Raw genomic sequence first — 23,530 nt, 5'->3', positions numbered from 1 at the left:
TTCAATCGAACTTTCCACCTCTACACTACTGCCAGCTTGGCGTTACGGGAATAATCGTACTCAGTTTCGTCTGCCATGTTTCCATCGAAAACTGTCTTACCTATCTTCCCCGACTTATCTTCATAATCCAACCACATGAGCGCTTCCTTTACCAGATCTGATGGCCCAGCAACGGTTGGCACATGCCATTGGTCCGCTCCTTGGCTCACAAAGTTTGCATGTGCACTATCCTGTGCCTGGGCAATGATGCGCGCGCAGTCGATGCGTGAGAAAGAAGCCCGAGGCGTTGCAGGAAACTTCCCTTTGGATTCAGAGGTCCTAGTCAGAGTTGACATCGATGCGCGAGGTGTGGCCGGAAGTGATTTGTCGGATGGTAGGTAAGGAAGCCGGCGGTTCATGTACCAGGCTTCCCAGCCCGTTCTCGACGGCGCTGGCGCTGCTGGCGTTCGGAAGGCTAGTTTGGAAGTACTCTTCTTTAACTTCGTTTTGGGCTTCAGGCTCGGAACTGAAGTCTTTCTGCAAGAACCTTTGGGTGCGTATGTTCGTGTCTGCGATGTCCTGGCCGCTAGTCGCTGACTCCACTTCGCAATATACTCAGCGAGCAAATTCAGGAGTTCTGCACACTTCTTGCACAGCCTCTCACCCAGTTTTGGTCTCGCTACCCGGTGGTTGGGCGTCTCCACAGGTCCTGACCTGACGTGTTCCTCATAGGCTTCATCACTCAAGACTTCAGGCAAAGGCACGTCTCTGCGCCTTGTTCGCGTCGTCATACTGGATGCATTCTCTGATATGGTGTGATATTCGCCGGCTGGGAAGAACTCATGGCGATCACTTCTGAATGACAGCTCTTTAGATACCGAATTGGTCTGCGGTCCAGATGTAGATGCGCCTGTACCAATAGAATCAGCATGATGTGAGTCTACGGTGTCGTCCCGCAGCGCTGCGGAACTGCGCTGGAAGGGGATTGCGGGTGCTGGCCTAGGGTTGTCCAGCCAAGCTTCAGCCTTGAGTTCTAAAACACTGTCGCTATCTTTAATTGACAGGGAGTCGCAGTTCGTAAGTGGCCTCTCAAGGATGGGGTCATGTCTCGACCTTCGCATTTCCAGTAGGAAGGGATTACTGGTCTTTGATGGCGTCAGGCTGTCAGGGCTCTTACGCCGGGTATTGTATGGTGGTTTAGAGAACTCACCTGCACGAACTTCGCGGCGATCTACCTTCCTATGTTCCGTCCTTAGGAACTCTTCGGCGGTACAAACATCCCATGACTGAGGCCAGCAATCTTTCCGGAAGTTCCGGTCAACGGGCGAAGGAGGTGAAGTCGTTGTCTTTGTGGAAAGCGTGCTGGAGTTACGGAACGTGCGAGGCTGATAACCCGAGGATTGAGTTTGGCCAGCTAGATCTTCCCACTCGGATTGCCAGTCTTCGTTTTCCTCACCTTCATGCTCCAGATCTCTTTCATGACCGGCACCGCCCCTCAAGCCGGAGTCTGGGTGGTCACCAGTGCGGAGGGTTGTTTCATTGCAGATCCCAGGCCAGATGGTGTTCTCCGAAGATCTCCTAGCTAATATTGGCGGCTTTGAAGCGTCGTCTTGGTACTTAGATGTAGCATTGCTTCTAGCGTAGTCTTCCTCAATGAACATTGCTTGACAATAGTCGCAGTGCTCTCGATGTTCGTCCAGCTGCATAGCCCAGACTTCGCATTGAGCACCTCTTGTATACTTGTAACTTCTGGAGCGCTTGTCTCTGAACTGAGGATTCATTCGCTTAGTACGTTGCCAGTCAAAGAGGCTGATGCTATCCTCGTGCCGTTGAAAGAACTTGGCAGGGAACATAAGGCGGCCTAGTCTTATGCTCAAAGGACTTTTTACCGTAATGATCGCCTCGTTTGAACTTAAGCTAGGAGTATTTGGTGCCAGCGTACCATAGGATTTCGGAGTGATAGGTGGGACACCTGGTGCAGCAGGCAACTTGGGATTTTGTAGCGGGAACTCTCGGTTGCCATGTGCATCATGGTTCCAGTACTCAGAATCACTACCACCGCCGCGAACGGATAACAAACAGTGTTGCTTTACCTCTTTCGTCTCAGAGAAGCTCTCACTGTCATTTACAGGATGTATCTGACACGTACAGAACTTCGGTGAGCTGGTCTCAAAGTCGTCTTTGACTGCGTCGTTGAGCGAGTTGATCAAATCACCAATATCTTCGTAGTAGTCTTGCTCTTCTTCGCTCGACGCGGTTCTGACCGAGGTATTGGTAGACGACTTGGATGTTTTTAGATCGATGTCAAGCTTCGTTAGTAGCTTCCCGAGAACGTCCACATCCTCCTCATTCACCTTCCATGCAGCTATCTTTGTTTCGCGATCCAAGTGACAGTCACTCGGAACATCGCATATGCTAATTGTGATACGCTCATCGCTGACGTTCTCGGGCAACTCTATACCCATCTCTTCGCGGATCTTCATGATCTCCAAGACGCGCGCGATGTATGGGTCGTTGGTGAGCGATTCTTCTCCGTCATCAATTTCAAGGATGCGACAGATTTCAGGCAGTGTCGACCTGTGTGGAAACTGGTATAGGTGCGGAGAGGCACCAGCAAAGTTGATGATGGATTCCTTTGGATGGAAGTCGAAAGACTTCGCTTTGATAGTGGCACACGCAGGGGAAGGATCGGAGGGGAATGCTGGTAGAGTCGTGTTCTTCGTAGATGTCACCGGTGATGATGGATCTTCGTTACCGCCTCGCATCGTTCCCAGGCCTGGCGATTCCACAGGAATTTCGTCAATCAAGACTCCGTCTTCCTTATCATCCGCGCGTACCGTACGAGATGTATCACTCTCGATTAAATGCATCAAGCGGGCCTTGAGAACCTCCAGGTCTTCAGCGATCGCGTTCTTTTCTACCAGTGCGGCCTCAACCCGCTCTTCCATCTCCACTTGTACATCCATCTGCCAATGTAGATCCTGTATGAGACTGTGATTTAGCTCCTTGAAGTTCTCGAGTTCCCGTTCGAGAAAGCAGTTGCGTGTTTGTAGTACATTGGCCAGAGTCATCCAAAAATCTCCACGTTGAGAGATTGGAGGGCCCACACATAATGCCGCGGCCTCTTGCATTAGCTGCTCAAACACACTGCTAGAATCGTTCGCTGCACTCTCGTTCTGGAATGATGGGTCCGTCTCGTAACCACTTCCGCCCCGGATTTGCGCGCCGGCTACTTCTCTTGTGCGATTCGTGAGAAAGAGGTTATTGTCGTTGACCATATACATATCACCTTCATCACCGTCAAAGTTCCAGTCCCCACCCGTCAGGACATTCCAGCTTAGTCCCATGGTCTCCCACCAGCTTGCGATCGCGCTCTTGAACACCTGCTTTGACTGTATTTTGTGGATCGCGACTTCTTGCCAGTGCCCACTTCCACAAGCCTTTTGCCTCCAGGCTTCTCGTTTTACGAAGTCTTCTGTTTCTCCTGTTGGGAAATAGTAGATTGTCGCGGCGCTGTGGAAGACAAGCTCGGGCTTGTTGGTTCCGTGAATGACGAAACCTGGAGGTAGGTATACGAGGATATAGTGGATGGTGGAATCGCCGACCCGAGTTGCGGCTCGCTGACAGAGCAAGTGTGGTGAGGCTCGGGTGAGAGTAGGGAAGCTGCTGGTATCAGCATGATTGCGACTGCCATCCTGATGAACCTCCTCTTCTCCACTTCCACCACGCATACTTGGTTCATCCTCTTTCTCCTCTTGGCGGTCTCTCGATCGAGAAACACTGTCCCGGTGCGCCGTCTCCATGAGCGCACGCACCTGCTCTTTCAAGAGCTCAACCTGCTGTCGTAATTCCCGGATGATCTCTTTATCGCGACCACTACTCTGGCTTCCATCCATACCCTCCTGTTGCGACGAAGCGTCCATTTGATCCCAATTTGTGTACCCACCATAATCATACACGAACTCTTCGTCTTCGTCTCTCCCACCCATTCCACCTCTTAATGTTGCACTCATATCTTCACCATCAAGATCATCTCCACGCTCACCGCACGTACAGTATGGCTCGTCGTCGTCGTCGTCATCGTCGTCGTCGTCATAATCGTCGTAATACTCCTCTTGCGCCTCATAGATAGTACTTAGTATATCCGCCAAGATGATCTCTTGTTCATGCAACATCTCAACGAGTAGATCATGCCATTGATCTTGCGCATCGCATCGGCTTGTCAAGGCTCTCATCCCAGTCTCGGTTCTTTCCATACGATCCTGGAGTCGGAGGATAGCCATTTCCGTTTCGATCTGTCGCAACGTATCTGGACAAGTTTGCTGTGAACGTCTTCCTTCCGGGCTGGGCGCATTGCTGCGCTCGAAGTGGCGTGACGAACCAGAAGCGTTCGTCTCAGTCATCGACTCGTGCGGAAGTCTGATCTCAGCTCGATGCTGACCAACAGGTGCCCGATCGCTCCTTGCATGGTTTGCAATCCCTTCATTGTGACCTTCCCGCCACAAACTCGCCATGTCTTCCCAGTCCCCCTCGAAGTAGATCCCAGACGATTCGTTGTCGTCCGTCACGCCCACAGCATCCATGACTGCTTGCAGAATGGCATCCAGGCCCTGTAACTCCTCATGTAGATGTTCAAGACGGAGCCCCATTTCCGTTATCACCTCGCGCTCGGCATCGTCTCGGCCGTCCAAGCAGTCCTTCAGCGTTGCGTTATTCTCTCGCAACATGGCATTCTCCTCTCTCAACAACCTGATCTCTTGATCAGCCAAGCCGAGCTCTCCTTCGAGCACCTCTATCTGGGAAAAAGCGAGGGCAAGATCGTGGCTTAGGTGTCGAATTTCTGTTTCGACAATATGTGGATGAACAGTAGAGTGCGCTTGGTGGCCTATAGCGACATGATTTTCGCGATCATTATCGCCAGGCGTGTAACGGAGTCGGCGATGATGGTCCGCACCTGCTGTTCTCGATGATCGCGGCATCTTCGTACAGAAGACTTCCAGCAGTAGTCGTATCTTGATTCTCAGAGAAATGTAGGAGGCTTGCTTCGTTGCGGAAGGGCCTGGATTTAGCAGATGATGATATGCGGGAATGCTGATATGGTAGTTGTCAAGAGACCAAAATCGATGTCGTGACAATAGAAGGGTACAAGGACAAATTGCGGAAACAGGGTACTTTATGTAAAGGAAAAGAGCTGGAGACGTGACAGTTGCTTCAAGGAAATAATTCTGCGTGAAGTTGCGCGGTATGCGTGAAGCGACTCGCAGTATTGAAGTGTCGTCGCCGTGACAGAATAGCTAGATTTAATGCTGGTATACTAAAGAAAGAGGCGAAGGTGAATGCGCTCAGCACACAGCACGCGCAAAGATTATGATACTGTTCTACACGTAGGAACCAACAGCTAACAAGGGGTATACAACAGCTGCGAATGTCTAATGACGTGGATGAAAGGCGCAAACAGCATTGCGAACGCATGAGGAGATGATACATTCGCCACGTTGTACCTACAAAACAATGTCTATGAAGCTTGACAACAGAGCCGCGAAGGGCTTAAACCATATCTGGGTATACCGTGCATGATGCCCTTGTAGTAATGCGCCGTACAGAAGAAGAAGAAGTGAAGCGCCAAAAGTCTAAAACGAAACCTAAACTGAACTCCACCCGGCCTTCAGCCGTACAAGGACCGATGATCGCTAATGAACTAAACACGTTGAACCTTAGGCCGTGAAAAGGAAATCATGACTCTAGAAAGATTACAAGATTGTAAAGGGGAGTCGTAGCACCGTGAAGTCGGTACCACCACGTGTTAAATGCCAAGCTCCATGTCGCAGGATAGCCGGGCGCCATCATTTTGCTGTGCCGAACGCCCAATGTAAAACACTTTTAGTTACCGACCCGTTCGGAAACACGGCCGCGCTCAATCTGCTCCACGCGACCTTTGGAGTCGGTGCGCTTCATGCGAGATCGAGCTAACGCAGCTGCGGCTTCCTCGTGTTCCCTAGCCAAACGTCTGAGGGCGATCTTGGCTTCTTCAAGAGGTATGCTGTCGCTGCGCTTGGGGCTGCTCTGTCTTGAAGGGCGTTGGCTAGTCGGGTTTGATGTAGGAGTCGGAGGCTGGTAGCGGAAGCTGTTGGCCCTTGTGCTAGCAACGCTGAAGCCGTTCTTGGTGCTACCAGGACGGCTAGTGCGATACTCAGTGCTTACTGACTCTTGGCTGCGGTTGTCGGCATCGCGAGCGGGAGAGTTCTTTCGGGACCGAACATAGTTGGGATCGTCGCGCTTGATCATGTGACGGAACTGCTGTGTTTGCTGATCGAAGACCCAACGTTGATAGCCCGCGGCGCCATTTGCGTTCCCAGGAATGAAGGTGTCGTGTTCGTCCCAGCACTTGACCCAAGCCACGTCGTCGACCCGGAAGAAGCCGGCTTGTACTTCTTTGCCTTTGTCGTTCTTGATCATGACAGTCTTCTTGCGCTTGTTGAACTCGGGCTCTAGGAAATAACGACCAATGGCATGGGAGTATTTCAGGGGAACAGGACGGTCCAGGGGAACGTACACTCTGCCAGTTGATGACTTGATGTATGAACTGGGGTGGCCTTCTGGCTTGGAATCGTCCTTGAGAGTTGCGATCAGAAACCAGCCTCGTCCGGGGATACTCTCGTACTGGCCGGGTACTGGGCTGGTCCACTCTTCAACGACCTTGGATGACTGCTCTGCCTTGTTCGACTTGAACCACTTGTGGGGCGCAAAGGCCTTTTGAGTGGCTATGAAGAGGTTGGGCGCCATGTCGATGGTTTTCGAATAACGTTTGATAAAACTCCTCTGGTCACTGTCGGTGATGTCCTCCGGGGACAGTCGGCAGTGGTGGTGGGTCTGAGATTCCGGGGGTGGCAAGTACTCCGGAAAGTTCTTGAAGCAGAGTCTGCCGTCGGGTAAAGCACGTGGTCGTGATCGTCAGTGGCAAGGTTGGATGCTGCGAGGTTCCGCTTGAACAGAGGCGAGTTGGTAGACGAGGTATGGAAATCCGGTACTTCAGGAGTGTGTTGTGAAAGTGACTAGCCGAAGACCGCCGGTCACTGCGTGCAGGTGCACGACTGTGTCGCTATGAGGAGCGAGGCAAGCCTTCGACGAGCGTGGTTCACTGAGTGCGCGTGAAAGGAGGAATCTCGAAACAAAGACGCTGGGGTGTCGAAATATTTAAAAGACGGGAGCTAATTTAGTGCTGGGTCTGAAAATCTTTCCCAGGCTGACGGAAGGAAATTGGGATGCGCTTCGACCTACCGTGGGTACAAGTGTGGACCATGTACCGGGGAGCAATAGTCAGACATCTAAGGCCAATGCCAACGTGAGCACCGAGTCCTCGCACGCCGCCCCCGAGCGTATCGGACCCTCAGTAAAACGGGCCTCATCAGAAATTCGTCATGACACACTGCCTCAATCAGCTCTTCTCAGCGGTACACGTTCCCGGTTCTTTCCTGTCGCGCGCCCACGGATCCGCTGATTGTCGTGGTGGCATGCCAGGCTCCGCATTCGTGCCTCCCTCGCAGCAGCCCACATGCGTTGATAGAGTGCCGCCCTGGGCCAATCACCTGGGGTGCCAGCCACTCGTGGACAGATAATGCCAGATAACGCGACGCAGCCAGGTCGATTGTCCAGCAGTCGCCTGGGAGGGTGAAATTGCAAGGGCAGGCACAGACTGAGGGCAGCTTCAGAGCGGTGTGATGCTGGGTTGAGGTGTGCGGATGCGAAAGGGACTGAGTGGACCGACAGGCGTTGCTAGATCGTGCGCGGAAGTTCCGTAAGCGTAGCCGGTAGCGAGGCGCTCAACATGTCCGCCGTCGATGGAACCAGCACCAGCACCAGGAACCATGACAAAACAACGGACTCGGAGCCCCGGGTCGCCTGAAGCAACAAAGAGCTCTCTTCTAAGCAGCTTGCATGTTTCGACAATCTGATGCGTGCGTCAAAGCAGAGTAAGCGCCAGCCTGCGCAATTCAACCTTCCTCAGATCGCCTTCCCCGTACTTGCAACATTCGCTCCGATTCTCCAACTTCGTGAAACATTCCATCTCCACACCCATGCCAGACAAGCAAATAGACAGCCAAAACCCTGCCTACGACGCCCTCTGCCACGCGACAAATACCGGCCTTCCTTTGAGCCCACGCGGCGCCTCACTTGCTTCTACGCGGCTGCACCCAGCGTACGTGCGACGGCGCCAAGAAGCAACCATGGCTCTTGCGCTGCCCCTTTGTGACTCGTACGGCTGGTCATACGGCTTTACTATCAGACTCCTTATCAATGTGCGTCGAGTTCACTCATCAATCTGATGGCGGTGAGTAGGTTGAGGAGTGGACATGGCTTGCGGCTGCGTATCTTCCGAGCAGGCGACGCGCTGAGTTGGTGTGCGCATGCGGAAACGTGCCCGTCAGCGATGTTGATGCTTAGGCAGCTCAAGCAATTGACCAAAATAACCGGTAGTATTTCATCCAAGAGGCATCTGCATAGTGCTAGCATGCAGGTTCGATGTTGCTTGTCGATGACATGAATGCGAAGTCGACGTCAAGGTATACTGGTCGCCGGTAAAAGGCTTCTGCGATAAAAGTCTAGCTGAATATTGCAACCCACTCAACACCATGGATGCAGTACCATTAGCTGAAAGAAGTACAGCTCGCAAGACTGAGCAACAAGCGGCGCGGCATATTTTACCGCAAGCTTTAGTCGTGATCTCGATAGCCATGACCTGATCTGTGGCATGTGAAGAAGATCAGCCTGATTGATGCGCATTCGATGCTTGGCGCAGAGTACATGCAGCATCCAAGGCACTCTACGGACGATACCGCAACACATACGTTTGTTCTGCGCGGCCGGCAGTTTGGGTTGCGAAATCAAAGCGGCTCTGCAGTTAGTCTAAGATCAAAAAGCATCACATCATACGTCATCGAGGAGATCCTGATTTGGCTCGTTTTTTCATTGCATTCCTACTGCTCCTGTCCCTTGATATCTTTGGTCATTCCGCAGTAACATGTCGCAATGCTTTTTGAAGTGCATGCCTCTCCCCATACCGTATCGAAGGGTACCGTGAGCCGAAGAGGATGAAAAGCCTTCCCATTGAGATCGTAACTAATCAGAGAGACGCCTTGTATGCCCCGCCCCAAAGTGAAAATCCGCACGCATCTACGACTCGGTCTTGACGCGGGCCTTGCCGTTGGTAACCTTGACACCGATCTGCTTCGCCCTGGCGATGATTTCGATGCGCTTTCGTGCTGATACAGCGTGGGCGATCCTGAAGGATTCATTAGTATGTAGGATGGTGGAACGGAAGCTGGCGAACGTACTCTGCGGCGAAGGTCTGGTTGTGCATGAGGAGGAGGTCAACATCGGAGACTGCATCCGTTAGCGGGATCCTGGGGTGGTGTCGAACTCGATGGGTAGCATACCGTTGTTGACGACGAAAGCCTTGTGGCCGCTGGGCATCATGTGGCGGGTCTTCCTGTTGGAGCCGTATCCGATCTGTGAGGCGTTCCGTCAGCCCTGGTCCATCAAGCATTCCGTGTCCGCTCAGTGTCCTCTCGGTGACAAGATTCTTCTTCCGTCCGGGTAGTTGGTAGTCCGTACCTTGGGCATAGCAGCCTGGCCCTTGAACCGCCTGCGGACGCGGTTGTCGATACCCTTAGGCTTGCGCCATGAGGGGTCGACGCCTGTCCAGTGTCAGATGCCAATTCCTTCACTTCCAGCTCCGGTGTCTCTTACACATAAAGCGGTCCGACTGGTGGCGGTTGAAGCGCTTGCGGTCTGTAAACGGATACGTCAGTCGCGAGTTTTCGAGGTCATGGAGGCAGATTCGGCGTACGCTTCTTGACGATCGGGACATGCTTCTTAGCGGCGACCATCTGGGATATCGTCAGTACAGTAACAGCAGTCCGCCTCGGTATACGCACTTTGACTGCTGTGTGGTTAGTTGTCGATGTGGTGTCGTCAAAAGTTGGCGTTGATGGATTTTGCGAAGGCGCCGCAGCTCAGTGGACACGCTAGTGGCACCTCGCTTACGCTGGCCCTAGCCACACCAAGAGCGCAGCGACCACCACCAACCTTCCTCGCCGAACAACAACGGACGCGACGAACAGTGGTTATGTACAGTGTCCGCGGCAGCAATGCAAATGTCTTTGGACTCGACTGCACGACCTGCGCGCATCTTATACTTAGCGGCATCTTGTTTCTTCGCCTGCCCTGCGTTGCTGTCGACGGTCACTTGTTCCTGTGTGTAATCACCCAGCACAAACGAAACAAAATAGATGGCGCACGGTGATGTATCATGCTGAGCTAGTCTATTTACTAGAAGATGCTCAAAGTGCTGTAAATCTGGCCATGGTATGGAATGCTCCCGTGAATCTCGTAACATGCATCAAGTAAACCCGCCTTCTGATGAGCAAAACGCCGGCAGCTGCTATAGCAGCAAAGCATGTCCTCTACCATAACTCCCCGCTAGTTTCATAGACCGTCTTGACCCAGATCAATAGTAGTCTTCGTCCATCGGCTGCTCTCCCGTGTCACCCCGCTTCTCCTTCTTGACGAACTCGACAAAGTCGTCAATGACAGACGGCCATGAAGACTCCTCGTTCCAGAAGCCCATGGTCTCATCTTCCAGCGAGAGCTGCGCGAACTTGAGTGTCTCGTTCCACATGTCCTTGTTGACGCTCTTCTTCCACGACGTATTGAGGAACTCAGTCCACCAAGTAAGCCACGGAGTGTTGGGACTTGACCACTGAACAGCAGACAAGGGCGAACTGAAGAGCAACTCCCAGTACACGGTGGCCATCTCGAGTGGAACAGCCCTCTGGTCCGCAGTCTTGGCGATGGTGAATGTGTACTTGTACACCCGGGTGAAGACGTCTTTGTTGCCCGAGAGCTCGCTCTTGAGAATCCTGAGATACGACTTCTGCTTGTCGATGGTATCACAGCTGCATTTGCATTAGGTTCTAAACGACCTCGAAGACAACCTGAAAAATAGTGGCACTTACTGGCGCTCCAACCAACCCTTGACGAAGCCATCGCGGCTCATCTCGCCCATGGTAGGGGCCTGGACGATTTCAAGAGCCGCCAACGCATCTAGGCCCTCGGCATTGACGCCAGTATGATCGAAATACTGCATCGTGCCTTCTACTCCGACGATGTCTTTGTCTGGTGCACCAGCCTCTTGGTACCGATCGAACAGCTTGTTGAGATTGGTCTTCATCGCAGATGAGCCTTGGGAACCGCCGCTGTTGCTGCTGCTGTAGTAACTGCGTGACTTGTCAGTCTTTGTCAATGTATTTGATGAGTTGCCAGTTGGCCGTTGCAACGAAAAGCTCGTCATGAGTTACTTGTAGTCCAGGCATATCGTAAAGGTACACGTGATACTGATAATTCTTCAGTGATATGGGAGGATTGAGCTGCACAAACAGTTTCGCAGTAACGAACAGATGCACTGTGTCGATAGGTGACGACGTGGCATCGCTCAGCACGGGCACTTCATCAGCCCCTGCCACCAATTTTATTCTTTCGATGATGATGCGGCAGAATTTGGTCCTGCCATCACGTCCCAGACCATGGAAGAAGGCCAGACGCGCCAACTTCCATTTTTCGAAAGCGGGAGCTGGGATCGTTTTGTGGTTGATCAACGGGAGGAGGCTGAAGAGCTTGGCGAACACACTCCGATTCGCAAGTGATAGTGATTGGATAAACGTGTTGTAGTTTACGCCTACGGTTATGGGCAAATGCTCAATGGCCTGTGCGATTGTCGGCCATATTTGGGTGATCCCGATGGACTCGAACCAAAGAGTCTCTTGTTTGCAGGAGTCCACATAGGAAGCATAGTCCATGGGAGCCATACATTTCAAGTAATGGCTCCCGAGAGCCCAGAGCGCAGCTTGTCCTGGGGTGTCTGAAGCTTGGGGACTGCGTCTTCCTGAGATGTCATGCTCGCTGTAGTCGTTGCCGTAGCCCCCAGAGCCGATGTAGTTGCCAGAACCACCGCGCAACGACACAGTCGGCTCTGAACCTAGGTGATGATCAGAGACGGAGGTGCGAAGTGAAGGCACTGTGGTAGTGTGCAAGAGCGCCAGCAGCTCCTCGAGTATAGTTTCCGGCAAGCATGTACTTGGAAGGGGAGTTGTGATACTGCGCGGATGTTGTATGATGACCGAGTCTGTTCCCAGACTGCCGTATCGGATATGACGGGCTAGCGCGAACTGACTTTCTGGTGCGTTGGTAAAGTTGGTAAGACTGAGACTGCTATGTAGCACGCGGCTTAGGTGTTCCGCTTGGACTCGATGTTGCTCCGTCTGTAAACAGTCCAAACCCTCAACCAGGTGTGGTACGGCATGCGGTCGGAAAGCTCCCTGAACTGTGTAGGTCTCGATACTGGACTTGGTGGAATCGGAGGAAGCAGCGGTCTTGCCAGAAGAGAGGCGTTCGTCGTCGGCGGTGTTGATTGTGCTGACTGCGTGTACTTGGGCGGGTTGGAAGTCCCTCAGATGAGAAGTTCGACTTGAAAGGCTCATAGACCGAGAGCTAGAGCATGAGCTGATGGAACTGATGCGTTCTCGTCTGTTACGCCCGGCTAGCTGCCTAGCCCTGTCCTGTGAGGAACCGAACATGACGGCTGTGGGGATAGCGCACGACTGAGCTGACCTGGCGAGTGGATATGGCGTGTGTTTGGACGACTGCACCGAGGGAGGCGTGTCGGGGGCTTTGTTGTGGGCGAGAAAATGCCGCAGGAGAAGGCGTGCTAATGTGCCAGCGTTTCGGAGGCGAGGAAGTAAGACCATTTTGGACTGCAGGAGCAGGAGCTTTACAATGGCGTTGTGTTCTTGGAAGTCACAGCTGCATGTGCCCGCAGACCGCAGCTGCTTTGAACTCGATCTGTCACCATGACTTGCAGCTTCTTGCGCGACTTGATCCCTCGTGCTTCCTTGTCCGTGACATGATACTATCACAGCTCCCAGAAGTATCGTGTTGCCCCTTCCCAGATATGTATCCGCAAGTATGTCCGTCTTGTGTTCGGGTGCCAGTCGGGTGGTTGGTCGGTCGGTCGCTGCGTCGATTGGAATGGATGACGGGATTCGTGCGTAGATATAACAAGCATGCAACAAATATGTACTGTATATATGAACAATAAAGAAAAAGCTGTACTTACGCGTTCACGGCGTTCTGTGCATCCCAGCCATGGCTTTTGAGTGTCCTGACCGCGGTGGACTTGTCAAGTTGAGTAAAGCTGATGAACTGCTGGATTGCAGCTTTCTGCTGAGCAGTGTATACTGTAGGCATACTGTATTAGCGCCTTGTATCGAACTCCAGCTATTGACTGCGAGCTCGATGTGAGGAAGCGGCGGGGTGGAGGGGTGGAGGGCGGGCGCAAGTCGGTGCGCAGAATTTGGTGATAGGGAATGAGTGCAGTGTTGAGAGACAAAGAATCGCGCAAAGTGAATTAACAGATTGGGTGCGCGTCTTGGTCGCCGAACCGTGGTGGACAATAGACAGAGTTGGCGATACTTGGGCGAGCTGTGACGCACCGACGAGGCAGCAATTGTAGGGCCGACCCCGCCGAGTCGACTCAACCCTTGCTCGTGCACCCAAGCCCCGGAATTAAGGCCGCGGCGACAAGCTAGCCTTGCATCTTGCAAGCTTGACATGCATCGCCGCCAAACCAATGACGGATAATTATGAATGAAAGGAGGAAACCGTTGACTTACCTTCGGGGGCTGCCTTTGCTCCTTTCTTGGGAGCCTTGGTCTTCTTTTCTGGACGGTCCATAGCGGCGGCGTTGTCTGTGTTTTTGCGCTTGGGCGGCATGGAGGATGCGGAGTAGTCTTCTTGGGTACCGTCGAGGGAGTCGCGTGGACGTTGAGGCGATTCAGCGTGGTGTTGAGGACTGTGACTTGGGATGCTGGGGACAGGCGAACTTTGCTCTGGTCGACAAGGAAGCTCGTGCGTCTCCTTAATACCTGTGCGCTTGCTGCTACAGCAAAGAAACCGACGGAGCAGGTCGCAAAAGACCATCACCAGTCCGCTTGCTCTCACTGGTAGATATTGCTGACGTGCGCGGGTAGCTAGTGCCTTCCTAATACAGGCGCGGGCAAAATGCTCGCAGTGAATGTGCAATGCAGAAAATCTATGGTGACCTTTGGTTAAGGTGCGGGTCCAACCAAGTTCAGGAGTGCATGCGCAAAGGAGGCGCGACGAAGTGACATGGAGCAACATCGGTTTGTCGACCTACTAGTCGCGTCGCAAAAGTGACGCGGCATCATGTGTTCGCCGTCTGCCTAGGGCAAACATGCACTTCTCAACGGTAACTATGCACCTGCCATCCCAACTCTATAGTAGAAGCCTACATGGCCTTAGGACTTGTTCCTGTTGAGTTTCATACTAACGTAGACTGACTGCAGCGCACCAGCTTGATATCTTCTTTAATTATTTCCTAGTATACAGCCAGTGTTTGCGACTGCCTCCTACATGATCATCACGAACACCACACGCTGAGCTGCACCTGATAGTAATGGTTTCATGCCCATTGCCACGGGGGAACGCCAGACACATCTCTGATGCTCAATTCCAGGGTATACCTATGACAAACATCCAACGCCTATATCTTCACAATGTCAACACGCGTCCGTTCCCAGAGCTTGTGCGCGACTGCAACCCCTTTCTCCCTTTCTGCGTCACTGACGACAGCTGGTTGTATTATGACGCGGGCATATGTCCCTGCCGCGCGCCGTTTGGCTAAAGTGCCAGGGTTGACGACCAGTACAGACTCCACGACCTGGTCAGGGTTAGTATATCGTTCTCTAGTGGGCGAGCCATCTTAGCATACCTTGACTGTGCCTTGAAGCACGCTGGGAGTTATGAGTATGTCAGGCCGTACATTCAGCATTTCGCCCAATTTGAGATAGCTAGTGTCGAGCATGGTGCCCAACGGAAGAAATGGGCTGGGTAACTGATCCTCCTCCAGCTCTTCACCCTCTTTCCGCTCACTGTTCCGTGCCTCATTCTTCATGACCTTCTCCTCAACTGGCGCGGGCATGAATTGCTGCTTTTCTCTTCCAGTTGGCGGGAAAATGGGCAAGAAACTCCGCTGCTCAAGGACGTTTCGAGCGCACCGTTCATAGATATTCGTACTTCGTGCCTTGCCGCCTGCCAGCTCTTCCCTACGTAGCATATCCAAGATATCGATTGACGACATGCCCACTGTCATTTCATTCATGCTGACAGTCATCGGGTTGGTCACACATTGAACCATCTTTCCTGCAGCGCCCAGGCTAAGCTCTTTTTTGATGAACTTATCCTGCGGAAACGCAGCATGGTGGTGATGCGCATCTCGTAAGCTGGGGACCAGAAGAACATTACATGTTGGTACGCGTTTGTTGAAGCTTTGGATGGCGCTCGAGACGTGGTGTCTGAACAGATCAGTCATGGTAGCCTGATCTGGGCTTACATTTGGCGGAGCATCAAAGTCTCCTGACCGAATTTGAGGATGTTCTGCGTCGAGGAACGGGCCCACTAGGATGATAGAGTCCGCGTATGCTTCAGCAGCATTGTCAAGGAAGGTGAGTAATGGGGCAAAGTCGAGATTCTGGTCGGTCGTGTAAGGTCCGGACGCAATCATGATGGTGAGAGGTCGGACATTCTCGGGATCGGAATCGGGCGTGTCGAGATATCTCGCGTTGATGGCATCCAATTCTTCGGGTCTTGTAGCAGGTGGATTCAGCAGTGGAAGTGATAGGACTTCCGACACTACGAATGAGTCACCCGAAGCGTTGGTACCACGCAGAGCAACAATCTGGCCGGGAAAGAAGTCATACGACGATAGCCCTTCTACGTTCAGCGGTACACGTCGGCCTGAGCCATGTCTTCGCGAGCCTTCAAGGACAAGTGATGCCGTGTTGAGTTTGCCTTCGCTTGTGTCGCTTGCAATTCTTCCGACTGCAATGATCTCGCTCGGTGACGGGTAATTGGGGTTGCCGAAGGCGCTTTCGTCCAGACCCGTTGTGTCCCTGAGTAGGTCACGGAACTCGTCAATCCTATCATCCAAGACTTCAGACGCTTCAGAGAGCTTCATGGCCATGGTGCGGTATGAGAACTTGGACATGTCCGTATTCGCCTTGAGTTTAATGCGAGGTTCTTTCGGTTCTTCTGACGGCGGCTCCGGGATGGCAATTTCGCTTTGCATGAATTGTTCGGTGATGTCGTTTGCGTTCGTACGGGAAGCGAAGTCAAAGACACTGAGTGGGCGTTAGAGCATGTCTGCGGTGTGCACCCAGTATACATACGGACCACCTGGGGCTTCAGCCTTCGGTGTCATAAATCCTCCGGGCGAACTCATCTCGTGAGCCTTGGTGGCCTTGCCTCCCGGTGTCTGGAAGTTGGCTTTGCGCTTTACTGTACTGCCATTGGCGCCGTTCGTTGTGCTTTGACGTGGGGTACCTGGCACGAGTCCTTCTAGTCTGGGTCCAGTCAATGACAATTTCCTAGATGTCTTTCCGCTGTTTAAACATACATATCATACATGTCCCCACCCTTTGCTCGTGGTGTTGGCTGGCCCCGCTTGAATTCGTTTCTCTGCTGGGCCTTCCCTCTGCTCTCGCGCTCCAATGCATCTTGTATCGTCTTTTTAAAGTCTCGTGCCGTCTTCACGTCCATCTTGCTCTCTTCTCCGCCCATCTTCATGTTGTAGGCCTGCCATTTGAAATCCAGCTCCTCGGGCGAGATAGAATACAGCCGTGACATGGACTGCAGTTCAGCGAGGACATCGGCGGGGAATTGGTCATCCTTGGTGTCGCAGTAGCGCTCGAAGCGCTCGGTGAGTTCGGTCGTAAGGTCGTCCATGTTGTGTGTGACTGCGAGTATTCTGGGTGATGGCCGGAAGAGCACTTTGCGCGTAGGAACTCCGAAGACGCGTCGCGCGTGTCGGTGGGGCTAGCATGTAGGCGGCCTAGGGCGATCGGCGTGCATGCAGGGACCGCCATGCTTCCCAAAAAGTTGCCCAAGGCTGACACCAACGCCAACACGGCAACAAGGACTTCACCCAAGATACTTGAACAAGAACGGTAGACGAGATCAACTTGGGCTGATCAACTACACCCTGAACATAATGTCTGCAATTGGCCCCTTTGCGGAGCCTGCACCCGGCTGCAAGCCCGCCGCTGCCCCTGCCTTGACCGCCGAGCAGCAAACCAAATACGACGAGCTTCTCGCCGATGTCCGCACATGGGAAACACTGCCCATCACCTCTGCAAAGACTGCCGAGACCTCACCAATCAGCGACGATGAGCGCATGTGGCTCACTCGCGAATGCCTCCTCCGATACCTGCGTGCCACCAAGTGGAACCTTCCCCAAGCGATACAGCGCCTGCGCTCGACGCTGGCATGGCGTCGTGAGTACGGCACCGACCGCTTCACTGCCGAGTACATCTCAGAGGAGAACGAAACCGGCAAGCAGGTTTTGCTCGGTTTCGACAACGAGGGAAGGCCGTGTCTGTACCTGCTGCCGCAGAACCAGAACACCAAGGAGACACCCAAGCGGGTAGAGCACTTGGTCTACATGCTGGAGCGCACCATAGACTTGCACCCGCCTGGCCAGGAGAGCCTGGCACTGTTGATCGACTTCAGGAACACGGGAGCTGGTGGCACCCCTAGCATGGGCATCGCCAAACAGGTCCTTGACATCTTGCAGAACCACTACCCCGAGCGACTTGGTAGGGCATTGCTCACACACCGTAAGGACCACTCCAATGCCCCACGCATGCGCTACTGACATCACGAATAGTCCCATGGTATGTCAATGCCTTCCTCAAGCTCATCAACCCCTTTATCGACCCCGTCACCAAGTCCAAGATCAAGTCGAACGAGCCCCTACCCAACCACGTGCCCACATCACAGCTCATGAAAGTCTCTGGCGGTGAAGTCGACTTCAAGTACGACCATTCCGTCTATTGGCCCGCGCTTGAGAAGATCTCCACGGAGCGGAGACAACAGAGGAAAGAGCGATGGGAGAAGGCTGGCAAGATCATAGGAGAGAGCGAGATCTACCTGTGGGGAGGAGACGAGCCTAGTCTTGGAAGTGCGACGGCAGAGAAGACTGCGGGCGAGGCTGCAGTGCCTGCAGCAGCCGAGAATACCACAACCGCATCCAACGGGGGGACAGAGCCCGTTGAGGGTGTTGAGAAGCTGGACATCAAAGAAGGCGAGCCGGTCAAGGCTGCTGCCTGAACGGTTGTTAATAATTGTGGACTGACATTTTCCCTATGAGCACTGTATATAATAGATCAATCGACCTCGTCCGACAAGGCAATAGATGGTTGCCCGTACCGAGAGCGTTTCCCTGCCAAGTGAAGCACATGCATCTGGGAATCTCACATTTGACTGACAAAGGGGCGGCAACAAGTGCACACAGATGAGACGGAGCGTTAAGGCGACACGTCGATGGCGTAGTGTCAGACGCACGTGCGCGCAACCTTGCACTAAAAGTGCTCGGACATACAACGCGTCTCCCATCACCGTCCCCGCCTCAACTGTACCGATCGCGCCGCGCACTTCCACCTCCACCTCGACAATCATCAACGAGCCAATCGCGCGCAAAAAACATGAGCGCGACCGAATCACCCTCGGGGACTGATCAAGTCGCATCGTCGGCCGCGCGACGCAAATCCGGACGCGTATCCAAGCGACCAGCCAGATTCGCGCCCGGCGCAAGTCCAACCGGCAGCACGAAGCGCAAGCGCGGCGATGACAACGACAGCGGAGTCGACGCGACAGAGCCGCCGTCTGACGACGAGTCTGAGGAAAGCAGCGAAGACGAGCCAGATGAGGAAGAACTGAAAGAGCGCAGGCGCAGGAACAAGGCCAAGGCCTCTGCGCGCAAACCCGCATCCAAGAAGGCAAAGACGAACGGCGAGAGTGTCAGTCTTGCGATTCGGTCCGCCAGTAATGCGACCAAGAAACCGGCTACCAAGCGGCCGCGAAAGGCGCCTGTGCGCAAGAGCGCGCTGCCCGATGAGACTGAAGGCTTATACGGTACGTGTGCGGGTACGTCGGGAACACACACAAGCTAACATGCGGCAGCCGATGTGTTTGCCAGCGGAGACCGACTCGAGGATGTCGCTGCACGATGGGTCGCCCGCTTCAACGAGCATGAAGCAAAAGCTGTGGCTGAGATTGTCAACCTGGTGCTGCAAGCTTCAGGCTGCGATCTGCGGATAAATGAAGACGACATAGCAGATCCAGACAATGCGCCAAACCGCGTAGCCGAGATTCAAGAAGAATTCCAGCAGGTAGGCTGCGGTACTTCGCACACGACTCTTCACTTGTTAACACATCGCAGTACGAAGTCACAGAGTACCCACTAATCGCCAAGGCCAAAGACGGCGGAGGCAACGCTTTCAGGAACGCGCTACAGGGCTTTTTCATCACTCTCATACAAACCGCTGCGCAGTCAGGCCTTCTGTATGAGAGCGCAGAGCTTATCGAGAATATTTCGGTGTGGCTGGGCGCCATGTCCTCGACCGGCAACCGTCCTTTCCGTCACACAAGCACGGTTGCTTCGTTAGCCATCACGACTGCACTAGCCCACGTTGCCGCCGATCTCGTCGAGAACACAGCAAAGCGCGTTCGTCAAAGCGAAGCGGAAGCCAAGAAGTCTAGAGTCAACAAAGCACGTGTCTCCGCGGCGGACCACGAGATAGAAGAGTACAACCAGAAGCTAGAGTTCGTGGGAGGGCAGCTGGATGATTGGTTCGCCGCAGTCTATGTCCATCGTTATCGCGACGTGGATCCTAAGATTAGAGTCGACAGCGTGGTAGCGCTGGCAGACTGGATCATCGCATACCCCGACAAGTTCTTCGATGGCACGAAACTCCGCTACTTGGGCTGGGTTCTCTCAGATCCAAATCCATCGACACGCATAGAGGTTCTCCACCAGCTCGCGCGGCTCTTCAAAGATGAGAGTAAATTGGCTGGACTGAAGACCTTCACGGAACGCTTTCGACCACGTATCGTCGAGATGGCCACGCACGACGCCGAGGTCAATGTGCGTGCTGCAGCCGTGGACTTGCTCGACATTCTTCGCGAGGCAGGCTTCCTGGAGCCTGATGACATCGATTCCGTCGGTAAACTCATCTTCGACTCCGATGCAAAGGTCCGCAAGGCTGTGGTAGGCTTCTTCGCTGAGAACGTTAACGCCGCATATGAGGCCACCGTAGAAGATATGGGAGGCGAAGAAGCTCTCAATGAAGCCTTGGCGCCAGCCGACGAAGAGGAGGAAGAATACCACAACCCCCGACTGGAATGGCTGAAATTGAAATGCCTCGTCGACCAGCTGCTCTCATACGACGAAGACGAGGTTGAGCTCCCTTCACAGATCCAACGCATGTCTCCTGGCACAGAATTGGAGCTGATTGCCAACGGTATTGAGACCCGCTGCTCGCTCGCGGCTCAAGCGCTGTACGACGTTGTTCCTGAAATCCGATCATGGGAGGTTGTAGCTGGCTATCTCCTCTACGACCATTCTCAGACTGCGCAGGACGAGAGCGAAGATCCCGAAATCATGCTTCGCCAAACATGTCGGCTCGAAGAGAAGCATGAGACTGTTCTCCTGGACATTTTGAGTGCTGCAGTCCGTATTCGGCTACAGCGCTTCGCAGACATGCAGAAGGATAAGAAGAAAACCAAGACGCAACGCGAGAGCGATAAAGAAGAGCAGTCAGACATGGCTCGACGACTCTCCTTGCTCATTCCTCAGCTTCTGAAGAAGTTTGGCGCTATACCCGAAACTGCAGCATTGTGTCTTCAGTTGGAGCGTGAGCTGAACCTCGACGTATTTGAGGAGTTACGGCAGAATGCAGCTCTCATAACACTGCTTGACGACATCAACAAACAGTTCCTCACTCATCACAACGAGCGCGTCCTTGGAGAAGCTATCAAGTCTATACTTCATGCTCAAGAGAGCGAAGAGTTACGAGAAACCGTGGATCTTAAGGTGCAAGCGCTTTGGGATGACCTGATCAACACCTTCGACGCGCTTCGACGAGACAAGGATTTATCCGTGCGAGGTAATCTTGATGAGAATGTTCTTCGTGGGCTATCCAATGTCGTACTGAAGATGTCGCAACTAGCAGTTGTCTCGAACGCTACTCTGCTCGAACAGATTGTTACTCCTGCAAAGTCGAAAGGCAAGGGGAAGAAAGCCGCCCTGAATACGCCACCTGTCGACGCAGTACTGCAGATAATCGAGCGCGGAGTACTGGTCGAAGAGGCAGACGGAGAAGTTGAGGAGGCAGACGACACTCTTGTCAGTCATGCAATCTACTTAATGTTCGGATACTTCATGTGGAAGTGCAAGGCTTGCACTATTCATGTCGAAGAAGGTACCAGCATGCCTGAAGACGAACTCATGGCCTTGGTCGAGCGAAGAGATAACTGCGTCACATCACTGATGAAAATTATGGAGGGTCGAAAAGGCACATCCGAAGTACGACTAAACGCGACAAACCTTTTCCTAGACATCCACACCATGTTTTGCAACCTTAGGGTCAAGAAGGAAAGGATGGTGAAGACGCCCAAGAAGACGCAGGGTCGCGGTTCAAATGCAGCCAACGACGACTGGGAAGCTCTCTGTCGCGACATCGATGGTAACACTACGAAACTTATTCTCCAGATCCTTACGGCCTGGGAGAACTATCTAGCTAAGCTCACCCACAAGCGCTTAGAAGAGCCAGACATCGACGACGAGCCTATCGATCCGGACGACGAGCCTGAGAGTGACGAAGAAGACGCTGCGGACGAGCATGGTGTATCCGAAAAGAAAGTGCGCGCTCTTCTGGTAGACGATCAGTTCTGCCGGTTCGGCGCGCGCATTGTACATGCAATACATGCCGGGGCCCTCGACAGCGATGGTTCAGGCGCAGTGCGCAAGCGTCTCGAGCGTAACAGATTGAAGCTCACACCAAACTTTAGAGAGGTTGTGAATCATCTCGATGCCTCCAAACAGCGCAAAGTCACTAAGAAGATACCAAAGTCGGTGAAGCCGAATGCCACATCGGCTAAGAGCGCAGAAGTAGTTGAGCTAGATAGCGACGAGGAAGAAGAGCAGGAGCACGAACAGGAGATCCCTGGTGACGGGATTGAGGATGAAGAGATGGCTGATGGCGATGCCGAGCAGACTAACGGTGTGGAGCCAATTGCGAATGGCGAGGAGGATGCCGAAGTTAATGGTGACGAGGAGAGCATTCTCGGTGATTGAGTATGAATGTGGGTTTACGATTGTTTACTTCGTCTCTTCGAATTCGTTCTCTACGCACATTTACGGCAAAGTACGTTCAGGGGCATGTCCTCTGATGTTTCTCATCGATTTGTTGCTGTATATCACGGCTGCAGCATGGCGCTCCGGCGTTACCATGGTACCTAGGTAGGCTGTCTGACTGCTACAAGGGTTATGGCGCTTCCTCTGTACGTAGTTCCAAGAGACGATTTCATTTCGCTTTGACACGATGAAATAGTATAGAATGATGATCTTCATCGTGCAAACATGTGATGGCACGATAGCTATTGACTGCCTGGCTGACTGGCTGGCTGAAGTTTTGACGAGCGCCGCTTCCTGCTCCAGTGGCCACTGCGAACTCGCAAGTCCTAGGGATGCATGTCAGTGCTTCCAGCCCTAGGCCACGTGAATGGCGCGCATAACCTTAGCTTCCAAGGTTAAGCGACTCCGGGAGTCTGGAACCTCACCACCTCCCGTCCATGATCACCTCTGGTCCGGTGAGTCCGCGGAATGCGATGTCGCCTCCACGAAACCCTACTGATCCGAATGCGCATTTGATATTTCTCATGAGCACCCGTAATGGGGGTAGCGCCAATACGAGCGCTCCGCCCCTGCCTCCGCACATGCAGTGCCAAGCCAGACGTCGTCGAGGAAGACCCAGCTGAGTAGCTCTGGATCAGCCACGCTTTTACTTCATCGCTTCTCTCTTCCCGTTTCGTGTCGCGCAAGTCGGGGTTTTCGCACTTCTTCTCTCGCGTCTTGTCAGATCTGCAGGCTGTGAAGCTTAACAGGCACCAGAATAGTCCATGATGCAGATCACACACTGCAAGCCTCATTCTTGGCACGACAAGCTCGTAGCTGAAGACTTTGCCAGCGCATGCAGTCAGCAACTTCTTGACTTTGTGTTCATGTTACTTCGCGCGCCTTGCTCACGTTTCGCATCACCTCTGATGTCTTCGCGCGTACAACTGATCTTACGAATCTGAGAAGTTCCAAGATTACTCCTGCAGCTGTGGTACAGGAAACCACGACTATCTTCAAGAGATGCGGCAATTTGTCGGCAGCGGAGATCCCAGCTCAAGTCGCTAGACCCCGATCCAAGCCATCGGCGACCCAGATCTTGGTAGTCGTACATCTGGATACGAGAAGCTTCGTCTTGGCAGTTGTCAGCCGCTTCCGCACCCCAGGTTTCCCCATGTGGGTACGATGGCCCACGCAGGGCTGAGAAGGTCGAGATCAGTCTCTGGTAGTCTTGCGGCGACTAAA

General features: G+C 53.3%; 8 protein-coding genes across 8 annotated transcripts; 2 read left to right on the top strand and 6 right to left on the bottom strand.

Moving 5' to 3' along the window:
- Positions 1 to 20: 20 nt before the first annotated feature.
- J4E87_009015 (uncharacterized protein) lies at positions 21 to 4,958 on the bottom strand (the record flags this gene model as incomplete). Its single annotated transcript, XM_049380596.1, has 1 exon — positions 21 to 4,958. The coding sequence occupies one exon, from the start codon at positions 4,956 to 4,958 to the stop codon at positions 21 to 23; it is 4,938 nt and encodes a 1,645-aa protein (XP_049229659.1).
- A 901-nt stretch (positions 4,959 to 5,859) lies between these two features.
- J4E87_009014 (uncharacterized protein) lies at positions 5,860 to 6,762 on the bottom strand (the record flags this gene model as incomplete). Its single annotated transcript, XM_049380595.1, has 1 exon — positions 5,860 to 6,762. The coding sequence occupies one exon, from the start codon at positions 6,760 to 6,762 to the stop codon at positions 5,860 to 5,862; it is 903 nt and encodes a 300-aa protein (XP_049229658.1).
- Positions 6,763 to 9,150: 2,388 nt separating this feature from the next.
- CRP63 (60S ribosomal protein L32) lies at positions 9,151 to 9,866 on the bottom strand (the record flags this gene model as incomplete). Its single annotated transcript, XM_049380594.1, has 6 exons — positions 9,151 to 9,259; positions 9,312 to 9,360; positions 9,414 to 9,486; positions 9,592 to 9,674; positions 9,727 to 9,768; positions 9,827 to 9,866. 6 exons carry the CDS (start codon positions 9,864 to 9,866, stop codon positions 9,151 to 9,153), a joined length of 396 nt encoding a protein of 131 aa, XP_049229657.1.
- A 620-nt stretch (positions 9,867 to 10,486) lies between these two features.
- Positions 10,487 to 11,209, bottom strand: J4E87_009012 (uncharacterized protein; the record flags this gene model as incomplete). The annotated part of the gene is made up of 2 exons (XM_049380593.1): positions 10,487 to 10,934; positions 10,995 to 11,209. The coding sequence occupies 2 exons, from the start codon at positions 11,207 to 11,209 to the stop codon at positions 10,487 to 10,489; spliced, it is 663 nt and encodes a 220-aa protein (XP_049229656.1).
- A 58-nt stretch (positions 11,210 to 11,267) lies between these two features.
- On the bottom strand, positions 11,268 to 13,806 carry J4E87_009011 (uncharacterized protein; the record flags this gene model as incomplete). The annotated part of the gene is made up of 3 exons (XM_049380592.1): positions 11,268 to 12,483; positions 13,151 to 13,271; positions 13,707 to 13,806. 3 exons carry the CDS (start codon positions 13,804 to 13,806, stop codon positions 11,268 to 11,270), a joined length of 1,437 nt encoding a protein of 478 aa, XP_049229655.1.
- A 790-nt stretch (positions 13,807 to 14,596) lies between these two features.
- J4E87_009010 (uncharacterized protein) lies at positions 14,597 to 16,836 on the bottom strand (the record flags this gene model as incomplete). Its single annotated transcript, XM_049380591.1, has 4 exons — positions 14,597 to 14,773; positions 14,825 to 16,232; positions 16,281 to 16,454; positions 16,508 to 16,836. 4 exons carry the CDS (start codon positions 16,834 to 16,836, stop codon positions 14,597 to 14,599), a joined length of 2,088 nt encoding a protein of 695 aa, XP_049229654.1.
- A 265-nt stretch (positions 16,837 to 17,101) lies between these two features.
- J4E87_009009 (uncharacterized protein) lies at positions 17,102 to 18,219 on the top strand (the record flags this gene model as incomplete). The annotated part of the gene is made up of 2 exons (XM_049380590.1): positions 17,102 to 17,726; positions 17,777 to 18,219. The coding sequence occupies 2 exons, from the start codon at positions 17,102 to 17,104 to the stop codon at positions 18,217 to 18,219; spliced, it is 1,068 nt and encodes a 355-aa protein (XP_049229653.1).
- A 374-nt stretch (positions 18,220 to 18,593) lies between these two features.
- Positions 18,594 to 22,246, top strand: J4E87_009008 (uncharacterized protein; the record flags this gene model as incomplete). The annotated part of the gene is made up of 3 exons (XM_049380589.1): positions 18,594 to 19,023; positions 19,072 to 19,280; positions 19,331 to 22,246. 3 exons carry the CDS (start codon positions 18,594 to 18,596, stop codon positions 22,244 to 22,246), a joined length of 3,555 nt encoding a protein of 1,184 aa, XP_049229652.1.
- Between the last annotated feature and the right edge of the window lie 1,284 nt (positions 22,247 to 23,530).

The sequence above is a fragment of the Alternaria ethzedia genome (assembly GCF_023757985.1).
Source record: "Alternaria ethzedia strain BMP 0044 chromosome Unknown scaffold_31, whole genome shotgun sequence".
Taxonomy (NCBI): domain Eukaryota; kingdom Fungi; phylum Ascomycota; class Dothideomycetes; order Pleosporales; family Pleosporaceae; genus Alternaria; species Alternaria ethzedia.
This window is presented reverse-complemented; position numbering and strand designations above follow the sequence as displayed.